Raw genomic sequence first — 22,639 nt, 5'->3', positions numbered from 1 at the left:
TCTAGTTATTACACTTGGGAAAAGATTATCCAAAAGGTTATGACTATTTCCGGACCAAGTTAAAGACTGTTTTCCTTAAGAACCAGAACTTGACAGACCCCAAGGACATTGAACTGATGATTGCCCGTGGTGAATATATTGTTAAAGAACTTGAAGCTTTATACATGCTGAAAAAATATCGCACACTGAAACGACGTTACAGCGATATAAAGTAGTCACTGTGTGACTCTACAAGTTGTTTTTCTTCAAACAACAAACCATGGCTAAATCTGCGACCCAATATCTTTGGAAACATGGTTTATTGTTTGTGGAAAAATTACCTAAGACATTATTTGTCTTTCAATGTCTTTAAGTGAATGGTGCAGAGTTTGTTAGTGTATCTTTTCTTACATTGGTGCTGTGGGAAAGAATTAGAAAATATTGTTTCGAATAACTAAAATGATAATTAGTTGATTTTGGACAACAAAGTCTTTTATTATGAATATTTGGTTAGCATTGTTTCACTGAAGTAAAAATAGAGATGCATTTATAAATAATTAAATAAATTGATGATAGATCATTCGTTATTATTGGAAAATTATATGTAATTATTAAACTAGTGTTTATTTTTTTCCTTTCTCACTGTTGGTTTTTAAAAGCTGTTTCTTTCATTCCACCCAGAAAAGTTTCAATCTAACATATTTATGGAACTGTAAATGATATTAAAAAAAATGTTATTGTAAATTATTGTCATTAATATTGTTCTGCTTCTCATGGTGTTAATGTGTTGGAGTGTTAAGCATTAAACAGTTTTAAATGTAGGAAAAAAAAAAGATATAATTAAAATACAGGATGCAGCAGAAGAACCTCTTATATTGTACACAGTCAATGGAATGGCATTAGTGAAGTTAGGCAGCTGGTAATAGTGTCTTCATGTTACTAATGCTTTACCATTTTCCTTCAGTTACCATCATGGTTTGATCTGGTGCACATTGTATGTTTGCTGTTGAAACATTTGTTGAGAATGATGAACAAGAGGTTCTTGTTGTTGCATCCTGTATATAACATAATAAAACAATGTCATGTTGTTCTGTAAATTTATGCATCAAAATAGAAAAGAAAATTTATAAGACACAAAATTTCCACAGGTCCCACTAGTATGAAATAATTTGGTTCGAGTTTGTTCCTCACATCAGTTGTTGAGTTATTCTTGTGTCTTATGTAGGACAGAAATCAAAGGTTTGCCATTCTTGCCCATTTGATATTTCAGGGATGTTTCATAGTCTTGGATTCTCCCATTCCACTGTTTGATATTAAGTGTTCCTCATGTTTTGCCTCTGCCATCTTCCCTGTATTGACCAATAAAGAATAGTCCAGGTGAAGATGGTATCACAATCTCTTCAGATGACATGAGTCCATTCCCATCACCTCTAAAGGTTTCCTGCCTTTTTCTCTACACCAAACAAGTAAGTGTTGACTGGAGAAGGTATGAGGTCAGGTGATCTACACCAGTTATAGGCAAACTGCAGCTCACATGACTTTCTGAATGGCACACCTAATGAAAAATTACCTTGATTTTTTTTTTTGTAGTATGGCCTGCTTGATGATGAACCAGGTCTCATGTGGCTCACTTCTTGAAAAAGAATGCCCATAGCTAATCTACACCAAACAAGTAATTGTTGACAGGAGAAGGTGTTAGTCCAGAAGATCCACAGTATCCTTTTGAGGATTTTTATGTGGAAGTTTGAGAACTTGGTGGAGTCACTCTCTGTTATCCTCGAACATTCTGCACCATAATGTAGGTAAGATGCAGTTCTGATATATTCCCAGTTTGTTGCTGTTGCACTACTGAGCAGAACTCCATACATTGTGTAGCATTTTAAACGTGTTTCTTGCCTCAATGAAACAGTTTTTGACGTAACATCCTGCTCTTCAGCCCAAATAAATGGACTCTTCCTTTGAGGGTTGGTCTGGCCTATTAAGTATGACTGATGAAGTTTGGGATGTTTATTGCCACCACCTCTGTTTACTCTTTTTTTTTTTATGTCTGGCCTTTAATCTCAATCTGCTGGGCAAAGCTGCTGAGTCATCCTTATGTTCTGTCCTGCATGTGATGATGGGTCTGAGTGAGAAATGCAAGGCTGTCTCTCAAGTTAAAAAACTTCCTGTTTTGAGAGGGAATCTTTTGAATGCCCCAAGGTTGATATACAGTTGTTTATTGCATCACCCAGTCTTGAAGAGCAGAGATGACATTATGCATTCTTGCCTTATTCCTGTTCTTCACTTAGGAGTTTTTTTCCAACTAACTTCATTTGCTAAGTCAGAAACCACAATCATAGATTCCAATATTTCATGAAATGAATTTATGATATTGTTATGCTAATATTATCATTATTGTTTATAAGGTAGCAAGCTGGCAGAGTCGTTTGTGCACTGGCCAAAATGTTCAGCAGCATTTTATCTGTTTTTACATTCTGAGTTCAAACATTGCCTTTCATCCTTTCCGGGTTGATAAATTGAGTACCAATTAAGTACTGGAGTCAATGTAATCGACTTACCCACTCCTCCAAAACTTCAGGCCTTGTGCCTGTTGTAGAAAGAATTGTTATTGTTTATAAGGCAGCAAGCACGTAGAATCATTAGGATGCTAGAAATAAAATCTTGGCATTTTTTCAGGCTCTTTATGCTACAAGTTCAAATGCCACTAAGGTTAACTTTGCCTTTCATCTTTTCAGGGTTGATAAAATAAGTACTAGTGAAGCATTGGGGTTGATCTCATCAACAAGCCCCCTCTCCACAAACTTTTAGGCCTTATACTTGTAGTAGAAAGAAATCTTATTGTTTATGGATTTCTACAATTAAACATGGCAACTGTTGTACAAATGCTGTTAAATTATAACATTTTGAACAAAATGTTCAATAAACAATAGAGTAAGAGCCAGAGTCTGATGGAACTAGTGGTGGTCTGTGTTAGCTAAAATTATACAGCAAAGTTAATGAGTTTGGATAAATTGGTAAGAAGAGGTGTCTGACATTTTGGAACCATTTCTTCATTGAAGTGTATAATCCTGTATATACATTGTGTGTGTGTGTGTGTGTGTGTGTGTGTGTTCAACTGAATTAATGTGTATATATGTATGTGTGTGTGTACTAAATGTGTATGCAGTGGCTGAGTATCCCTCTGACCCATGTATTTGTAATGTAATTCCGAGACAGAATCAATATGATACAGTGTATGACAAGGCTATACCTCTGAATTACATGTCTAATTCTCCAGATGGATGCTCTTCCATATGGTTTCTGTTTACCCAAATACATTCACAAAGTATGGGTTGATCTAAGGCTGTAGAAAATATTTGCCCAATACATCATCCTTTTAGAGCCAATAGGATACCAGCAACTCTCCTCCTCCCTCCCACCTCTCTCTCTCTCCTTCCCTCTGTCTTTAAGGGGAGAGAAATCAAGAGTAGAAAGGCTGAGAGGATGTTTGTAACTTTAAGAATACCTAAAACCATTAGTAAAATCATGGCATATGCTGATACCAAATAATTTTTGATTAGGAGTAATGACTATATATATGTCATCATCATCATTATTTAATATCCATGTTCCATGCTGCTAACATGAGTAAAGTGATTTGAGAGGATCTCCTGCGCCCAAGGACTGCATCTTGCTCCAGTATCTGTTTTGACATGTTCTTTTACAGTTGGTTTCCCTCCCTAATGGAAACCACTTGACAATGTGTGTTGGTGCTTTTTTCATGCCATTGGCATTTGTGAGTCACCATGCAAGCATATGGACCCTGAGGAGGGTAGCTTTATGCTAGGAGATGAAGAATAGCGAGGGGTAAATTGTGTATATGTCATCATTCAACATTCACTTTCTATGCTGGCATGGGTTGGATAGTTTGACAGGTACCAGTGAGCTGCAAGGCCATGTTGAGCTCTGATATCAGATTTTGTATAGTTTCTGTGGCTGGATGACCTTCCTAATGCCAACCACTTTATAGAGTGTATCAGGAGCTTTTTGTGCCATTGGCAGTTGTGAGGCTGCTGTGTAAACTTGCAAGGCAGGAAGAGAACAGGGAAAAAAGAAAAAATCTCATACTACTAAGAGGGGAGTGTTTGAATGAGGAAGGTGGCAGTGGATGACTTTATGCCAAGTGTTGAAAGGCTAAAGTAAGATAGTGTGACAAGCAGAGGTGTCTTACTGTAGAGGTGAAACATGGCTGAAGGAAACAAAAGGTTGTGAGAGGTGCTAGAGCACACTCTCAAGGTACAAGAGAGTGAACATAAGAGAGGATACAAACAGTGGGTCATAGGAAGGGATGAAAGGGTGGATACTTTCATAAGAGGACAAGTGGGGGTAACATTGTTAAAGATGATGGTAGAGGTGAATGTAGTGAGTGAGGAACAAGAGTGGAAGTAGCTGAAAGGAAATGCCAGAATGGAGAGGTCAGGTGAAAGATATAGGAGTGGGTCAGGAAGAAGAATAGTTCAGAAAGCAGTGAGATCATATGCAAGGTGTAGGAGCAGTGGAGAAGGATATATATATATATATATATATATATATATATATATATATATATGTTCTCTGAGTGGTTGGCGTTAGGAAGTGCATCCCTACACTCTCGGAGTGGTTGGCATTAGGAAGGGCATCCAGCTGTATAAACTCTGCCAAATCAGATTGGAGCCTGGTGTTGCCATCCAGTTTCACCAGTCCTCAGTCAAATCGTCCAACCCATGCTAGCATGGAAAGCGGGCGTTAAACGATGATGATGAATATATATATATATATATATATAGATAGATAGATAGATAAGGGGCTATAGTAAGTGGGGCATGATGATAGATATGAGAAGGTACTGAGAATAGTAGCAGATAAGAGATGTTAAGAATGGTGTATAGTGGTGTGGGGAGAGAGAGAGCAGTGGCTGAAGGCACAGCAAGGAGGTGATTGGGCAAGGATGATAATGGGGAATGGAAGTGGTTCTGAAGGTGGGGTGGGAGAGGGAGATAACCTGCAGAAAGGATGGGATGCAATATGTGCTGATTCTGCTCTCAGGTGGTCAAAGCAGCTGAGTGGTACCATAAGGAGTGCTAGGTGTTGGGAGATGAGAATTGGGTGGGGTGGAGGATACTTGACAGGGTAGAGAGATAGAAAGGAGTGGTTGGCTGGGTCCCCAACAATAAGTGTTCTTTAAATTCAAAAATTAAAAGTACAGAAACTAACTGAATGAATGAGTCAATACTGAGAGTAAAATTTTGATTTACTGATTAGACACTAAAGACAGTTACTTCAAAACTTTCACCCAAAACTGACTTATCAAACAGTGGCAGTATTAGAAATATTTAAAGTTATCTCTTAAAAAAAAAAAAAAAAAAAAAAAAAAAAAAAAAGAATATAAGATTAGTTGTGTACATACTGGGGACCCATGGAAATATCCTGTTTTATGGAGTTGTTCTTTTATTTATTTCGATGCATAAATTTATATACTTTCATGATATTGTTACATTATGTTAAATATTTTAATGATAATGAGCTTGATATCAAATTGTGTTTGTTGAAAAATTAGAATTTATGGAGTAGCTGATTTAATTCACACCAGTATATGACTAAAAATTATTTTATTGTCCCCAGAAGCATGAAAACATTGTCACACTTATCAGGATTTAAATTTAGAACATAACTACAGCTGCAAGGCATTTTGTCGAATATTCTAAAACGTGTACCAATCTACTGCTCTGACTAGTATAAGGAATGTTAAGCATAACTTAGCATTTTATTTTCTACTCATTTAAACTATTGCCTCCTCCCTCCAATTTATTACCTCCTCCTCTCTCTTGCTGTCCTACTGTCCTGTCTGACGCGTAGAGATAATAAGTGGAAGATCTAAGCAGGGTTATTTCCCTTCGTAAGCATAGTATAACTTATGAATTCTTGTAATGACAAGCAGAATAGTATTAATCATAAAAATTAATCAGTATTTATATATTTTAAGGAATATGCGAGTAGGCTCTTTAACATCATTCAAAAACAAATACAAAAAGGGAAGAATGAAGAAAAAAAAAAGCAAAAACGAAAGTAATTAAAGAAATAATGTAAAGCTCATAAATCTTTATCTTTTACTCGTTTCAGTCATTTGAGTGTGGCCATGTTGGGGCACTGCCTTGAAGGATTTTAGTCAAACAAATCGACCCCAGGACTTATCTTTTAAAGCCTAAAACTTATTTTATAGGTCTTTTGCCGTACTGCTAAGTTACAGGGATGTAAGCATGCTAACACCGGTTGTCAAGCAGTGGTAGGAGACAGACAGACACACGACTGGCTTCTTTCAGTTTCCGTCTAACAAATCCACTCACAAGGCTATGGTTAATCCGAGACTTGTAGAAGACACTTGCCCACAGTGTCATGCAGCGGGACTGAACTCAGAACCATGTAGTTGGGAAGCAAGCTTCTTACCACACTTTTTTTTTTTTAAATTCAGCTCTAAATTTCTGGAGCATATTCAAGTATCATCATTAGTATTTCAGGTTGATTGATTGATAGAATCATTAGAGCATCAGACAAAATGCCTTGTGATATTTAATTTCGACTGTTTACATTCTAAGTTTAAACCCATCACAGCTATCTTGCTCTTCATCCTTTCAGAGTTGACAAAAATAAAGTACCGGTCAAGTATAAAGAATCATTAATATAAAGCAGTATTTCTTAACCATTTTTTGTCTATGGACTCCTTTGATTCCTATTTTATTCAGATGGATTCTCAAAGCCATTCGATGTTTAAAAAATCATATATTCTTATAATTAAATATTAGAAATTGTATTAAAAAATTGTGAAAATATTTTGTGTGTTGTAGAAGTATAACCAATTTATTGCATAAACTTTAACACCAAAATCTTATGTGGACCATCTGGGGCCATATACAGGGTGATTCAAATGTAACCATACATAGGAAAATTTTTTTTTTTTATAGGAAACAGTTAAATAAAAAAAAAAAAACTGTTTCTTATAAAAAAAATAAATTGTTCTTATGTATGGCGACTTTTGAATTGTCCTGTAGACCCCAGTTAAGAGTCATTGGTTTAGAGTAAACCCCCAAACCTTCTCAAAGTAGTTTGCTTTGGGTCCAGATTAAGAACAGTTATTAAGTAATATTTCAAAAATGTAAAACAGCAAATACATGCATGCAATTAATATTAATCCATAATGATATCCCATTATCTGATAGTAAATTATTTTTACTTTAATAGAAATGATTGTTAACCCATTAAGTCCCAGAGTACATAAATTTCTGAATATTACTTTTAAATTTTTACAGATGATTGAAAATAGGTTAAAATGAAAAAAATAATTATTAAAATTCCTTTACTTCAAGTAGAAATGGAAATACTTGGTGTCCTATAAATAGGACACTAAGACAATGTGATATAGCTTATTTAATGTTCTCAGTTAGTGTCCTATTTATAGGGCAGTGGGAGTTAATGGGTTAAGGTGTAATTATAAACTGAATTTTAATAGACTACTAAGTTATTATTATTATTATTAAAGCAGCAAGCAGGCAGAATCTTTAGCATACTGGGAAAAATGCTCAGCAGCATTTTGTCCATCTTGTTCAGAGTTGAAATATCGCTGAAGTCAACTTTGCCTTTCATGCTTTTGGGGTCAATAAATGAAGTACCAGTGAAACACTGGGGGTGATGTTCATAGGCTTGTGCCCTCCCTCAAAACTTCAGGCCTTGTGCCTTTAGCAGAAAGAATTATTATTAAGATGATAGCAAGCTGGCAGAATCATTAGGATGCTGGACAATATGCTTTGTAACATTTCTTCAAGCTTTATGTTCCTAGTTCAAAATCTTCTGAGGTTGACTTTGCCCTTTATCCTTTCGGGGTTGATGCATTAAGTACCAGTTAGACACTGGGGTTGATTTAATTGATTCCTCCTTTCTTCAAATTTACTAGCTTTGTACCAAAAATTAAAAATAATAACAATAATAATTATTATTATTATTATTATCAAGCAGGCAGAAAGCTGGCAGTATAATTAGCACACTGGACAAACTGTTAAGTGGTATTTCCTTCTGATTTTATGTTTTGAGATCAATCCCTGTTGAGGTTGGCTTTTGCTCTCATCCTTTTGGGGGTTGATGAAGCAAGTACCAGTTGACCACTAATGTTGATGTAATCGACTATCCTCCCACCCGCTCCACCAAATTTCAGGCCTTGTGCCTATAGTAGAAAGGCTAATTATTATTATTATTATTCACACACACACACACACACATTTAGAACTTGATTTGTTAATTTAATCTATTTCCAACATATTTTAATTCCTCTGTTCGAAAATATAAGGGCACAGATCATGTGTTGTATAGCCAGTTGGAGATGATGTCTCCTGGGGCTAAACAACAGTAGCATTCATCCCAAATGGGGTTGCCACATTAAGTTGGCAAATAATCTTTACTATAATGTCTTGTTTTCGGTTTATTTCGGTTTCGTAGCTATAGCTTTAGAATCTTATAAGTGGTATTGTAATAGTAATTCTGTATGCATGGTCATGTGTGTGAGTATACACATACATACACACATTATATATATATATATATATATATAGTTATATTTAATTACATGTATATGTGTAAGCATGGATGCATGTCTCTCCTTATCTTGACATCTGCAGTATTTGTAAGCAAGAGTAATCATCATACGCTGGTATCCTTCAGGTCCAGTCTTCCAAGAAGATTGCCTGGCCTTAGAGAAGTATTACTTTGCTTGAAAATAGGTAAGGATTGATAATAGGAAGGGTATCAGGCCATAGAAAATCAACCTCAGTGATCCATCTGATCCATGCAAGCATAGAAAAGTAAGTTAAATGACTATGATGATATGTATGTATTAAATCAAAGAGTAAATATATACAAGAGTACTTTTATTATTTGATTTCAAATCAATTACATTTGATGCCTCATTTTTTTTGTAGTGCTTATAAGTTACATGAAGTTTGAAATTATTTACTCATAATATCTTTACACCGGTTTCAATGACCATTAAAAACTTAATATATAAGCTAAACCATACACAATGCTTCATCACTACAGTGTTTTTTTTTTGTTCAATTATTACTTTACAGGAATCTTTTAGCTAGTTCAATATTGCATGTTAGTAATTTGGCTTATTAGCAACTGCGCATACACTCACAATGATTTTAATATCAAGATTTCACATCTTTGAAATATAAACTCGATAGATACAATTCTGAAATTGTCAAATTTGGAAAACTGTTTAGATCATTGATAATGCTTTCCATTTGTTTTTGTTTGTATTTTAATTAATTAGTTTTCTTTAATTAATAAATATGAGGTTTGCTCATATTTCTCACAATATAAAAATGATGATCGATTTTTATAACCAGCAATCCTATTATGTCTTTCACTCTTATTTTGTGATATTGCCACTGTTTGAAGAGCCAATTTTGATGAAACGAAGTAACAGTCTACTCTGTAATGTGTGCGCGCGCGCGTGCGCGTGCGAACGCACACCCATGGCCTATTTGTTGAAGATATGAAAAAATCCTTTTGATTATATTTCAATATGTATTTCAATGCATATCTCCTAACATCATTTAACGTCCGCTTTCCATGCTAGCATGGGTTGGACAACTTGACTGAGGACTGGTGAAACCGGATGGCAACACTAGGCTCCAATCTAAATTTGGCAGAGTTTCTACAGCTGGATGCCCTTCCTAACGCCAACCAATATATATATATATATATATATATATATACATAAATATATATATATAACACTACGCTCATTATTATGTTAGGAGATATGTATTGAAATACATATTGAAATATAATCAAAAGGATTTTTTCATATCTTCAACAAATAGGCCATGCTAACAATTTCAGTTACGCTATATTATGTTTCAAGCTTCTTTTCTGTAGGAGAAAGAAATATACATACATACATATATATATATATATATATATATATATAATATATATATATATATATATATATATATATATACATACACACATATATTTGTCCAGAATCATGCCGGACACAGAAGAGGAGAGAAAATAATAATTCAGTGAAGGAGAAGTAGTGAGAGTAATAGCCCTGACAGAGGGTGTGAGAGAAAGTAATAGCAACGAGAGAAAGGAAGGGGTGATAGATGAATAAGGAAGGAAGGGGTGAAAAAAATGTGTTTCAACTGTGAGTATATGTAAATGTATCTGATTATTATTTACCTTATTTTGTACATTATATATAAAATACTACAATTAGCCATCATTACTGACAGCACATGGTCAGCTAGTTTCTTAATAAAATCCTAGAGGTGCATTTTAATATATAAATCACAAGTTTGCTATACATGAAGATACAGAAGAGCCTCAGAATGTAACTGAATCTTGCAGATAGTTAGCTTCAATGGATTTGGAGAAATATATACAAATATGGGTAGCAGCATTGTTCTCTGAAATTTACAGAAAAAGACACCCCAAGGACCTGTCAATTTCATATACTTTGTCATATTTTATAATTATTTCTCATAAATATTTAATCCCCAACAACTATTCATTGTTATATCTAGGTCTATTGTTGTTTTGTAAGATAAGCTTTGAATGAGAATAAAAAATTGAAATTTTTATTGTTTAAAAATTATTTATCTTTTACTTATTTCAGTCATTGGAGTGAGGCCAGGCTGGGGCATCAACTTGAATTTTAAGTGAATGATTCGATCCCAGTACATATTTTTTAGAAACCCTGGTACTTATTCTATCAGTTTCTTTTGCCAAACTGCTAAGCTACGTGGACTTAAACACACTAACACTAGTTGTCAAGCGGTGGTGGTGGACACACACACACACACGACGGGCTTCTTTCAGTTTCCGTTAAACAAACCACTCACAAGGGTCTGGTCTGCCCGAGGCAATAGTAAAAGACAGTTGCCCAAGGTGACATTTAGTGGCACTGAACGTAGAACGATGTGGTTAGGAAGCAAACTTCTTACCACATAGGCACGCCTGTGCAAACCGTTTATCATATTTTGATTTAATAAACAACCCGCGTAATTTAAGAAATACCTGAACAGTATCGTATGAATTTCAGCTTTGAAAACCCAAATATTTGATGAGACAAGCTGCCTTTAAATTAAATGTAAATTACAAGGAAGATAACTGTTATAACTGTTTAATTATCTCCCTTGTGTTTATTATCCAGTATCGGAAAGAAGATTTATTCCTCGTTAAATTGTAGAATAAAACAAGTAAATAAATTCTGTTTTTAGTGAATGTAGGGTGTGGGGTAAATCGAAGTATAAACCTAGATAAACTAAGCCTAAAATAGATATGCGTTGGTTACAGCTGCAACGCTTTTGATAAGAGATTTTAGGCCTGCTCGGTTAGGACTGATCTTGGGTTAAGCATCAACAACTTTATACATAAAGTATGCATTGTGTGTAAATCGATGCAACTAGGCTTCTATTTTCTCCATGTTAATTGAGCAACACGGTGTGTTTATATGTGTGAATCCTGAAATGAAAATGAACAGCAGAGAAAATTAACGAGTGCTTCGTGAGCGGCGAGGGGAGTAGAATATAATTAACCTGTATTTCATGTGCGGGGAAGGGTGGGTGTATAACCAATGAATATTTCATAAGAGGTCGGTAGGGAACTGAGCAACTAACGAGTGTTTCGTGAGCTGCGTTGTCAAGTTCAAATATGAATCCTTTTAGGATTCACAGATATTAATTCCATGAATCCATATGCATAAATCCTGATATGAAAATGAAAAGTGGAGAGAAAACATCGAAATAACTTCCCAACAACATAAGTAACGCAATTAATGCTAAAACGACAACGAGCATTTGAAATCGAATCGCGAACCCCGGGGTCTTTCTCTGTTCTATAGTTCCTTAACATTCAGTACATAGTTAATCTATTAACATTTATCGCTGCTTATTTGCAAAATCCTTAAAAAGAAGGCAATGTGAATCAGAAACTATAGGACAAAGTTCAAGTTTCAATGGCACATAAGTGTATATTTAACGAGTGTTTCGTGAACGATGAGGGGCGGGAACAGTGTATAATTTTTAAGCGTTTCGTGAGCTGCGTTGTCGAGCTCAAATTCTCCCTATGGTTTATAACTTTTAGAGAGATGAGCACCACCAAGCTAACTCATGCTAAAATAAAAACATGTAAGCGAAGTTTTTGTTGAATCATTAACACTGCCATAATTAATCTAAGTGGTTGGAATGCCTCGAATATCTCTAACTTCTATAATGCCAATGAAACTTGGATTAACTAAATTATTGTCTTCAGTGGCGTAGCTAGAATGTCTGCTGCCCGGAGCAGCTCTTGAGACTGCCGCTCCAACTCGGGTCTCCAATGCTATTCAGGCTAATATAGCAGGCCCGAAAGAACTGTCCCCATAAAAATGCCGCCTCTACCAGCCACGTTATTGTTTATCTTTAAGTTATTTCTTCCTATTTTTTAGTGTTAAATGTTCAGTACAAAGATGAATGTTACTTTGAATCAACGGCAATGAGATAGATGAATTCATTATTGGTTTCTTTTGCCAAGAGCGTCACAAAAAGCAGGAGAGTTACACTTCCTCTAATAAATCGTATGGCCTTTATGAAGTTTTATGTGTTAGTCAGAGACAAAGTGCGTTTCTTTTTTCTATTTAGATTCGCGAAGACAGGCGACACAAAAATGAAGGGATTAATTACAACTTACAGATTGTTGAAGCAGGGAGTATGACAATCTTGAAAGCAAAGACTGCGGAATGAAGCCTTGCAATGTAGTAAACTCCGCTAAATGCAACTATTGGTAAGATGGTGATGTTAAGCACAATGAAACAGTCTACTACTCAGGAATAACTGTGCACCATATGAATTTCTTTCCACAGTTTTCTTCTATTCAATTTCATCACTTACAAGACTTAGATCGATATGAGACACCCGTATAGTGGAAGCCGTGGCACAAAATGGGATCAAGCCTGCAATCACGTGATTATAAAGTACACTCTCTAATCACATGGCTATCCCAACTCCTCCTTTAAAGAAATAAAGTTATTGGTTGGCTATATTTAACCAGGTATGAGGTCGATTTTTCTCGAGGAAATAATGTAGTCATTCAATTGAATGAATGTTAGTCGTGTTGTACATGCTTTATTGGAGGGATTCTGAGTCAGAAAAGTAGGACAGAGAACTTAATATCGTAAGGGCATAGTGTCTAGTACAGAGGTTGGCAAACACCTTACATCTTTGAATCTTTTATGAAATCATTAAAACATATTGACCCCCATCACGCAAATTTCTAAAATAAAATTTATAAGTATTAATTAATAAAATATTTGTTGATTAAAAAAAAAATAATTTCTTCTTTCTTTTGTGACGTTACCACTTTTCAATAAGAAATATTAAAAAAAAAAATCAACGAAAACAGCGATTGTAGTGCGGAAGGCATGAGTTAGTCATTTAGAAACACAAAAAGACTGTGAACTTCACTTAAACATTTATTGTTTGTAATATGGTGTCGAAATTTTCGTCGCTTGAAATTGCGAATAGTTCACTGACAAAAATTTTTTTTGAGATGCAACAAAAAACTTTTGACAGTGAACATGTAGTTTCGAGTGGCGAAAATATTGACGCCAAATAAGTATTTAAGTAAAACCAACGGCCTTCGTGTGTTTGAGAATGGCTAACTTATGTCTTGCATGCTGCAACTGCTTTAGTTTCAGCATACGATGCAAGTACATCTTAATAGAAACAGTTAACAAAATTGATATAGAAGATTAAAAATTCATTTATATTATATTGAAATAGTCGGAATATTAATGTGAAATATTTGTTTGATGAATGCTCGTTGTTGTCTCGATATTACGAGGCAATAACTAGACTTACTAAATTAGAAAGTTTTAGCCTTAAATTACTGTCCTTTTCTAGATTCAATTTACAAATAATTCCTCACCCTTAATGTTCAAAATCATTTCAGGTGTTTAACGACCTCTTGGATAGATCGCAAGGGATCAATATTAACCCGTCTACCAAGCTCTGGTCTAGCGACATGCCGCAGTTTATCTCCATCTACAATACATGTTCTAATTCTAGTTAATTTCTCTTTTTGTACTTTAGATATAACAGTCATCACTTGAGAACTGGCTCGACCTGGTAGCATATACCATGTTTTCGATAAATGCTTTAGGGAGCTATGTAGATGCTAATAGGTATAGATACTTACGATCTTAAGATCTGAATCCAACACCCTAACCACTTGGCTATGCCACTTCACAAGAATTCAGATTTATAGAAGATGGAATGTTTGTGTCACTTTATGCTTTTGTGACTTGCATTAAGAACACAATGAAATGAATTGTCTTAAATCAGTCATCGAAACCAGGTCATAGACCCGGTTCACTGTGGGGATGTCTCGCATAACAATCTTCATCACAAACAAAAGTAAGTTTTGCTTTCTTTTGATTAAAGTACAAAGATCCTAGCGTTTGTGTGTGTGTGTGTGTGTATAGTTACTGTAACAACCATGTCTTGAACTATAGCCATTAGTGACATAACTCCTGACAAATAACCGTATATCAACTTCTTGCTTTACCGTATTTATTACAAGATATGTTACGCATTGATTAAATCCTCTATATGTTAGGTAAGTGGGTGTATAGTCGATTGTAAGGCCTCTTGGCCAACGGGTTTTGGGGGCCCTTACGATTTTGCATGCTCGCAGAAGAACGTATTTAAAAAAAAAAAAAAAAAAAACGCACTCAAAGTATTTTTAAAAAGACACGACTTAAAAGAGCTAATTCCAAACAAAATAAAGAGGTTCCCATTAAATTCAGGACCTCAAACAGTTTGAAGAGGGCCGCCGTAGATTAAGAGTATCTCAGTTAAATTTAATGGCTTGTTAAATCTAAAGAGGCTCAAAAATTTTACAAGAACTCTGTTGGATTAAAAAAATGAAAACAAATAAAAAATATTACAAATTATTTATTGGATTGCTGTACATATGTAGTGGATCTTGCATGTGATGGAGTGGATTCGATCCACCATAGCCAAATTTAAATTAACACTGCAACAGAACTTTTCCCATGGTGGAACAATGGTTTTTCTCTGACAGCAGTCTTATATTTTCCAGATGCCTTTAGCTAGGCCGAAACAATGTCTTCACCACTTGACCCTTCCTAACCTCTTCTACTCCACTAAAAGCTAGAATAGAGATAACAAGACCACCAACTAAATCTATTGTTCTCAATAATATATCTATCCTTCTAGATAGTTATAAAAGCAAGGAAACCCCAAGCAAAAGTTAGTTTAGTCACCAGTCAGTGACGACTCAACCAGTTCAGTCACATGGTGACGACTCAATGAGAACGAAATCTGGCTGACCAGCGAGAATAATAGCCAGAGGGAGAAATGAAGTTTACTGTCTGCAACTGTGAGACAACGTTCCACACCCTACAACTCTCACTAGCTCTAATTCTATTCTCTTACAACATCATTCCATCTCTCTCTGTGATTACTACTAAACAATGAAGAGGACACAAACACAAGCTTTACTTCGCATGTTTATGGATCTATTATAACCTGCCCGTCGTGGTAAGGTATTGTAACGTAACGGTAAATAAATATTAAAAAAAAACTTCATGCTTGTTCATCTTTCCCATCCTACAACATGCTGCAATTATAACAACAAATATTACCCGTTACAATTGGTAACTACACAAAATTATCATCGCTACAAACAAATTATTATCGTACAAGTGGTGACCCTCGACTTCAACTAAAAACTTTATCGTTACAAATTGGCGATCACGACGTTGTACCATAACACACATCGCTACACAAAAACCTTATCGTTACACATATATTTAAAAGATTTTAACTACAGGTACAACCTATTTTTGCTCGCAGAGTAGAACACCGTGAAATAAGCGCAACCGGGAATCGAACTCATGACATTACGATCGTGAGCTAAATACCTCTTACTACTAAGCCACGTGCCTTCACCTAAGAGAAGGTAATGACACACAAATCTTGTATCTGATAACTAGTAGGTTCGTGGGCGTCGGCGTCCCTCTCATTTTTCATATGTATCATCCTTTCATTCTACATTTTGTCTTTGTCCAGCCCTAGCTACGGCCATTCTATGTAAAGCCTATATGGTTAATTAATGAAATAAACTAGTAGGTTAGTGACACTTGTTGCACCAGACCAATACCGAACGTACTCAAAGGCGGCGAGCTGGCAGAGACGTTAGCACGCCGGTCGAACTGCATCGCAGTATAACGGCTCTGTGAATTATTGTGAATACTGTTGTGAAAACTGTGAATTACTGTAAGTTGTCTCTGTAAATAATTGTGATTTTTGTGGAATTATTACGGTTACGTTTCACGCGAGCCGCTGCAATTTTTCCCAGCTATGGCAAGTGGTAGTGTCTCCAGTATGGAGAGCTACGCCAAGGCCACTGCCGCTGGAAACCAAGTTAATCAAGTTGGATATGGAGGAGGTGACCAGAAGCAGGAATTTGATAGAAGTTGAGGGAGATTCATACAAATTGTGCCCTCCAAAAGAGACTAAAGAAAACAAAATTCTGAGGACAGTTGTGTATCGTACACAGGCTGTCAAAACTTGTAAAATTGAAATGGTGATGGAAGAGGAAATCGAGGAGTGCTTGGGTGAAATTTTGAATAAAGCCACGTACATCAACAGAGGAAGAAAGTTCGGTACGGTAGAGGTGAGGTTCGCCACTATAGAAGAAGCAACCAAGCATGCGACCAACATTTTAAAGAGTCAAAAAATAGCATTACTACCAAGTTATAGAGGAAGAAGAAGTGTGAAAATACGTATTCCCAGAGTTACAACAGAAATTGAACCAGAGTGGTTGGTTGCAACAGTGCTGGCTGCAACCAAGGAGGAACTGGAATTGGGACCAGTGGCGGGGCAAGGGTGTGCAAGTGGTGGGGATTTGGACTCGAAATGTGGCTTTTTGCCACATTCGAGGACATAGAAAGAATTCCCTACCAGATAGAAGTGGAGGATGAGAGAACGTTAAATGTTGTAGTCGAGGGAAGGAAACCAAATTGCTACATATGCGGGGAAAGAGGTCATATGAAGACCAAATGCCCCTATATGAGTTCACACAGCCACAGCAAGAGAAAGCACAAGCAGAGGAGGTAAACATTGTAGACCACACTGAGGAAATGAAAGAGAGACAGAAGTGTGAAACAGAAAACAAAGGAGAAGAACGAAAATGGAGCTACTAACCCTAAAAAGCGAAGGAAAAATAAGTCAAAGGAACAGTCAACAGAAAACAAAAAAGAGATAGAAAAGACAGAAACTAATAATGTACAAGAAGAGGAGGGGAGAACTGATAAAGATGTGAAATACAAGGGGGTTTTGATAAAGTACGAGAATTGCGAGCAGATGGAGAGAAAAGTCGAGAGGTTGGAGGAAATAATAAGAGTGAAAATGCCAGAGAAATGTGTTGAGGAATGCATTTTGATACATGAGGAAAACTACTGGGAGTACATAAAAGAACTTGGTGAAAATATAATAACGAAACGGGTATGGTTGGTGGAGACACCACCCACTAGAACTGATTATTTGCAGTTGATAAGGACGGAAGTAACAATAGTTAATGGGAGAAAAGTAACGCGAGTGTTTGAATTTTTTGAGTTACAAAACCGTTAAAATGTTTACATGACGTTGGACGTAAAAGTGAAAAACGGGATAAATGTAACCACCCGACTTCGGGGATTGAGTGGACATTGCGCCTCATATTTTTCATTCTTGCATATTATCATTTTATTTTAATTACCCCGATTTTATGTTTGCGTTTTGTACTGTCTTTATGTTTTGTGATGTTTTAAAAATTCTTTGTATAGCTCTTTATGGGTAATAAAGAAATCGGTATTTCGTCTGCCGAGGTCGACTTTGTCTTTCATCCTTTCGAGGGTCGATAAATTAAGTACCAGTTACGCACTGGGGTCGATGTAATCGACTTAATCTCCTTGTCTGTCCTTGTTTGTCTCTCTATGTTTAGCCCCTTGAGGGCAATAAAGAAATAAGAAACGTTAGCACGCCGGGCGAAATGCTTAGTGGTATTTCGTCTGTCTTTTAGGTTCTGAGTTCAAATTCCGCCGAGGTCGACTTTGTCTTTCTTCCTTTCGGGGTCGCTAAATTAAGTATCAGTTACGTACTGGGGTCGATCTAATCGACTGGCCCCCTCCCCCAAAATTTCAGGCCTTGTGCCTAGAGCAGAAAAGAATACCGAACGTACTCACTATAATAATATCTATTGTGCAGGTTGTTCTAAAAAGCAAGGTACCAACACTCACACTTTCTTCAAAAATCCAATGGCGGTAGGAAAAGAGATGGCGGTGAGAGGTCGATGATGCTACTGGAAGTCTTCAGCTTTGACCCTGCACGCAGCAGCCATAGGGTGATGGCCGTTTTCCACTGATTTGATCTAAGAATACTGTGCAGTCGTGTCCTGTTGAACCCTCATTCGTCGAAACGACGAGGTATTCCATCATTTAGCCACCCACTCGGTAAGATTTGAACTTATATCGTAAATAAACACAACAAAGCATTTATTTTGTCGCCGTAGCCTTTGTTATAAATACATCAACCAACTTATATGTTGCAGTATCTCTGATTAATTCAGAAGTTCGCCTCGCAATCACAAGATCCCACTGCATTGCATCGTGGACAAATGGGTTTTTATTATTTTTTTACATTTATACCTACACCTCAGGCCTACTCCAAACCTTGGGAATAAAACTAACTCGACGGAAACTGTTTAGGATCTCGTTGGGTGGATTGTAACTACAATTTTAAAGATCTGGCTTTGCCACATAGTATGTCATACAGATTCCATCTAAGAATTACATTAACGATACATTTGTCTTCGGAATACTCAGCCACTTAGAATCTAATTCAGTGAAACAGGTAGTTTTGTTGATCGAACAACGAAATCCTCACGATCGGAAGTTTTCATCGGATTCTATATATTTCTTCTTATTGTGCAACTGAAGTCATTCCTGCATAAACTGATCTACGATGTAACGCGTTCCATTGATGACCATCCCGTCTTGTTTTTAAGGTATTTAAGGTATTGTGTCACTTCGACTATATCATAAAATGTGTCCTTCGTTTTTGAACACAGCAGGATACAATTTGAGGGAAATTTCACAACTCTTTCAAGTAGGTAGATCGATTAATAGACGCTCCCTCGTTGGTATAAAGATGTTTTCATTATTGATGAGAAAGGAAAATAATCTTTATGTGTTGCGTTGTTTCTTCTACATCCTGAATCATCATCATCACCACTGCCAATACCATTACCACTCCTACCATCGCCTCCGCTGCCACCACCACCACCACTACCTCCTCCTCCTCTTGCTCTCCCTCCTCCAACTCCACCACCACTTCCTCCTCCTCACCACCACCACCACTGCCACCGCCGCCACCACCATTATACTCGTACAATTTAATTAACTTTATCCAGCCAATACTTCTCGCGACTGAACGATGTGTGAGTTCGGTTAATTTTATTTGTCCGATTTCATTTAATGTCGTTAGTCGTCGACGTCGTCTTTTATTGACTTTATTCACTTAGTTCTCGGCACAATTTATTGTTGTTGTTGTTTTACTGTCTCTTGCCATCGAATCAACGCAACATTTTGTTGTTTTTTACTTTGATAGAAAGACACATCTTTAACCAAGTCACCATATATCGAACGGTTCTATTAATAATAAGTACCACCACCAACAACAACAACTAATATTGATTTCAAATTTTGGCACAAGGCCAGTAATTTCGGGAGTAAGGGGTAAGTCGATTACATCGACCCCAGTACTTGACTGGTACTTATTTTATCAACTCCGAAAGGATGAAAGATAAATTCGACCTCGGCGGAATTTGAACTCACAACATAAGGACGGACGAAATACAGCTAAGTATTTTGCCCGACGTGCTAACGATTCTTTTCTACTATAGGCACAAGGCTCGAAATTTGGGAGGAGTGGGCCAGTCGATTAGATCAGCCCCAGTACGCAATTGGTACTTAATTTATCGACCCCGAAAGGATGAAAGGCAAAGTCGACCTCGGCGAAATTTGAACTCAGAAGGTAAAGATAGACGAAATACCGCTAAGCATTTCGCCCAGCGTGCTAACGTTTCTTATTTCTTTATTGCCCACAAGGGACTAAACATAGAGGGGACAAACAAGCACAGACAAAGTGATTAAGTCGATTACATCGACACCAGTGCGTAGCTGGTACTTAATTTATCGACCCCGAAAGGATGATAGGCAAAGTCGACGTCGGCGGAATTTGAACTCAGAACGTAACGGCAGACGAAATACTGCTAAGCATTTCGCCCGGCGTGCTAACGTTTCTGTCAGCTCGCCGCCTCAACAACAACCTACACTAAGAATTTATTGATCGATCGCGTTCGCAACTTCGATGTTCTAAGCTTTTGGCTACGAAGCTCAACTGTACATCTGTAATAAGATGATAAACCATTTCTTTTTTTTTTTTACTGGAGCGGGAGTTAGTTGTTTGGAGAGACGCTAACCAGGTAGAGTTGGCGTCGAACGGATTGAAACAACTTCCGCCCAAGGCGAGAAAGCGCCTTCAAACAGAAAATTAATTCAGTTGTTGCTAGTACGTTGTACAGTCAACCACGTCACTCGAAGCTTCTCAATCTATCAGCCTCATCTAGAACACTGGGTTGATAAGTTATCCTGAGCAACTCTAACTCTTCGTACCCAATTTTTCACTTGACATTCAAGTTGCATGCTGCAATGAGTTTATTATATCAATTTATCCGGTTTGCGGAATTTGGTCTCTTCAGCACTACTAGCGTCTGTAGTATGGAATTTATATACAGTTTCAGCATAAAAGCCGTTGAACTCATGTAAATATGAAGTGAAACCAAATCTATTTATGTCTTCTCGTCAGACTGAGGTCTAAAATGTAATGTTCGTACACATTAAAATCTCTGTTGCACACAGTTGTTCAGCGTTCTAGAAGTCTGTAAAATAAATTGCTTTATTAGGGAAAGACTTCCTTTTGTAACCTACCATAAAATTCGCACTCTCTAAGAAAAGAAAAACCGTTGATTTTTTGACGCACACAATATTTTAATCATTTAGAAATATTTTTAACTGAATGTGATTTCATCATCTGATGTTCGTTAATTTCCGTAAAAAATTCTTATTTATTTACTTTTGCTTTAAAGTGAAAGACAAGAGAAAGTAAAATATGTATGTATATGTGTATGAAATGGACCTATATATATGAAATGGACCTATATATATATATATATATATATATATATATATAGTCAATCCAAACATGAACAAGCAAGAAAAAACAACAACGCGAGGACGTAGAAAAAGTACAGTGTTATTGGACGCTCAGGAAAGGAAAGAAAAGAAAGAGGATTTCAAGTTTCGAGCGGAGCTCTTCATCAGAAATATAGAAAACGTCCAAAGAAGGGAAGACAGAGTAAGAAAATTGCCAACGATACACGCGCGGTCACATATTGGAATATGTGTGTGTATGTTTGCATACACACCACATATACATTCATACATACATAAAGAGAGAGAGAGAGAGAGAGAGAGAGAGAGAGAGAGAGAGGGAGAGAGAGAGAGAGAGAGCCAAACTAAATTCCTTAATATTTGAAAATACCATCACCAATGTTGGTAAAGGAAATACAGAAAGTAGAACCAGATTATTCCAATTATGGTAGAATAACAATGGGGAAAATAAAAAGAGAAGATTCCGCGAAAAACAAAGAATGACGTTAAGTCATGCACGATTGTATCAAATGTAATGTGAACTTCTCAGAAAATGTCTGAGTGCATTGTAAAAAAGCATTGTGCTAAACATGTACAACAAATATAGTTTGTTTTTTCATTGATCATTTTTCAAATCCAATTTATTCCGGTACAGCTTTTCGATCTGGTCTCGAATTTCTAGACAGGCTGAGAGCTTCAGAATAGTAAAAACAAATAAATAAAAGAAAGAGGAGGATGAAAAAGAAAAGAAGATAAAGGAAAAGAGAAGAGAAAATATATAAAAAAAGGAAAAGCAATGTTGATTAATTTTTTTATTATTTAGTTGGTGCTAAAAACGTCTGAAGCTCTTTTATTGTTATGAAAGATGATAAAAAATGAAGTGGAAAACTAAGGAATCTAGTTGTAGATTGGCGAAGGCAAAAATAGATGAATTTGTTTGTAGAATGATCAAGATGTCTGAAGATAATGGCAACTGTGATGGATATAGTGATACTAATATCAGGAATGACGAAATAATACCAACTGCCACTCAACAAATGAATAAATGAATTCTGTTCATAAAAAGACAAGAATATTTTACAAAATGTTAGATAAGCTTACATCCTAAGATTTTGTTGAGGTCACTGCTTGATCAGCCCTTCATACTTTTCAATGCATCTAAACACCTTGTTAAGTGACATGGTTTCTGTCCCTTGTATTTTCTTGATTAGTTGATTAATTGATTGCGTGTTTATTGTGGATGTTACACAATCTTCTAAAGTTAGAAACTTACAAGGTGCATTCCAGAAGTTACTTAACTTTTTCAGGAGAGGCATTCATTAATTT

The 22,639-nt window shown here is 36.3% G+C and overlaps 2 protein-coding genes across 4 annotated transcripts in view; one reads left to right on the top strand and one right to left on the bottom strand.

Annotated features, from left to right (window-relative positions):
- Positions 1 to 10,635, top strand: part of LOC106880837 (electron transfer flavoprotein regulatory factor 1) — a 30,133-nt gene extending 19,498 nt beyond the window's left edge. Inside the window, exon 4 of the mRNA XM_089361645.1 lies at positions 6 to 10,635. Coding sequence (XP_089217771.1) covers positions 6 to 215 — 210 coding nt within the window. The 3' untranslated portion in view covers positions 216 to 10,635. The remainder of the gene's footprint in view (positions 1 to 5) is intronic.
- Positions 1 to 12,999, bottom strand: part of LOC106880840 (transmembrane protein 144) — an 83,694-nt gene extending 70,695 nt beyond the window's left edge. For 2 of the 3 annotated variants that reach the window (XM_089361642.1, XM_089361643.1), the window contains exon 1: positions 12,727 to 12,999. The gene's annotated coding sequence lies outside the window, so the exon portion shown is untranslated. The remainder of the gene's footprint in view (positions 1 to 12,726) is intronic. The other variant, XM_052972429.2, reaches the window with a different exon arrangement.
- Positions 13,000 to 22,639: the final 9,640 nt, after the last annotated feature.

The sequence above is a fragment of the Octopus bimaculoides genome, chromosome 13 (genome assembly GCF_046866305.1).
Source record: "Octopus bimaculoides isolate indiv1 chromosome 13, ASM4686630v1, whole genome shotgun sequence".
NCBI lineage: Eukaryota > Metazoa > Mollusca > Cephalopoda > Octopoda > Octopodidae > Octopus > Octopus bimaculoides.
This window is presented reverse-complemented; position numbering and strand designations above follow the sequence as displayed.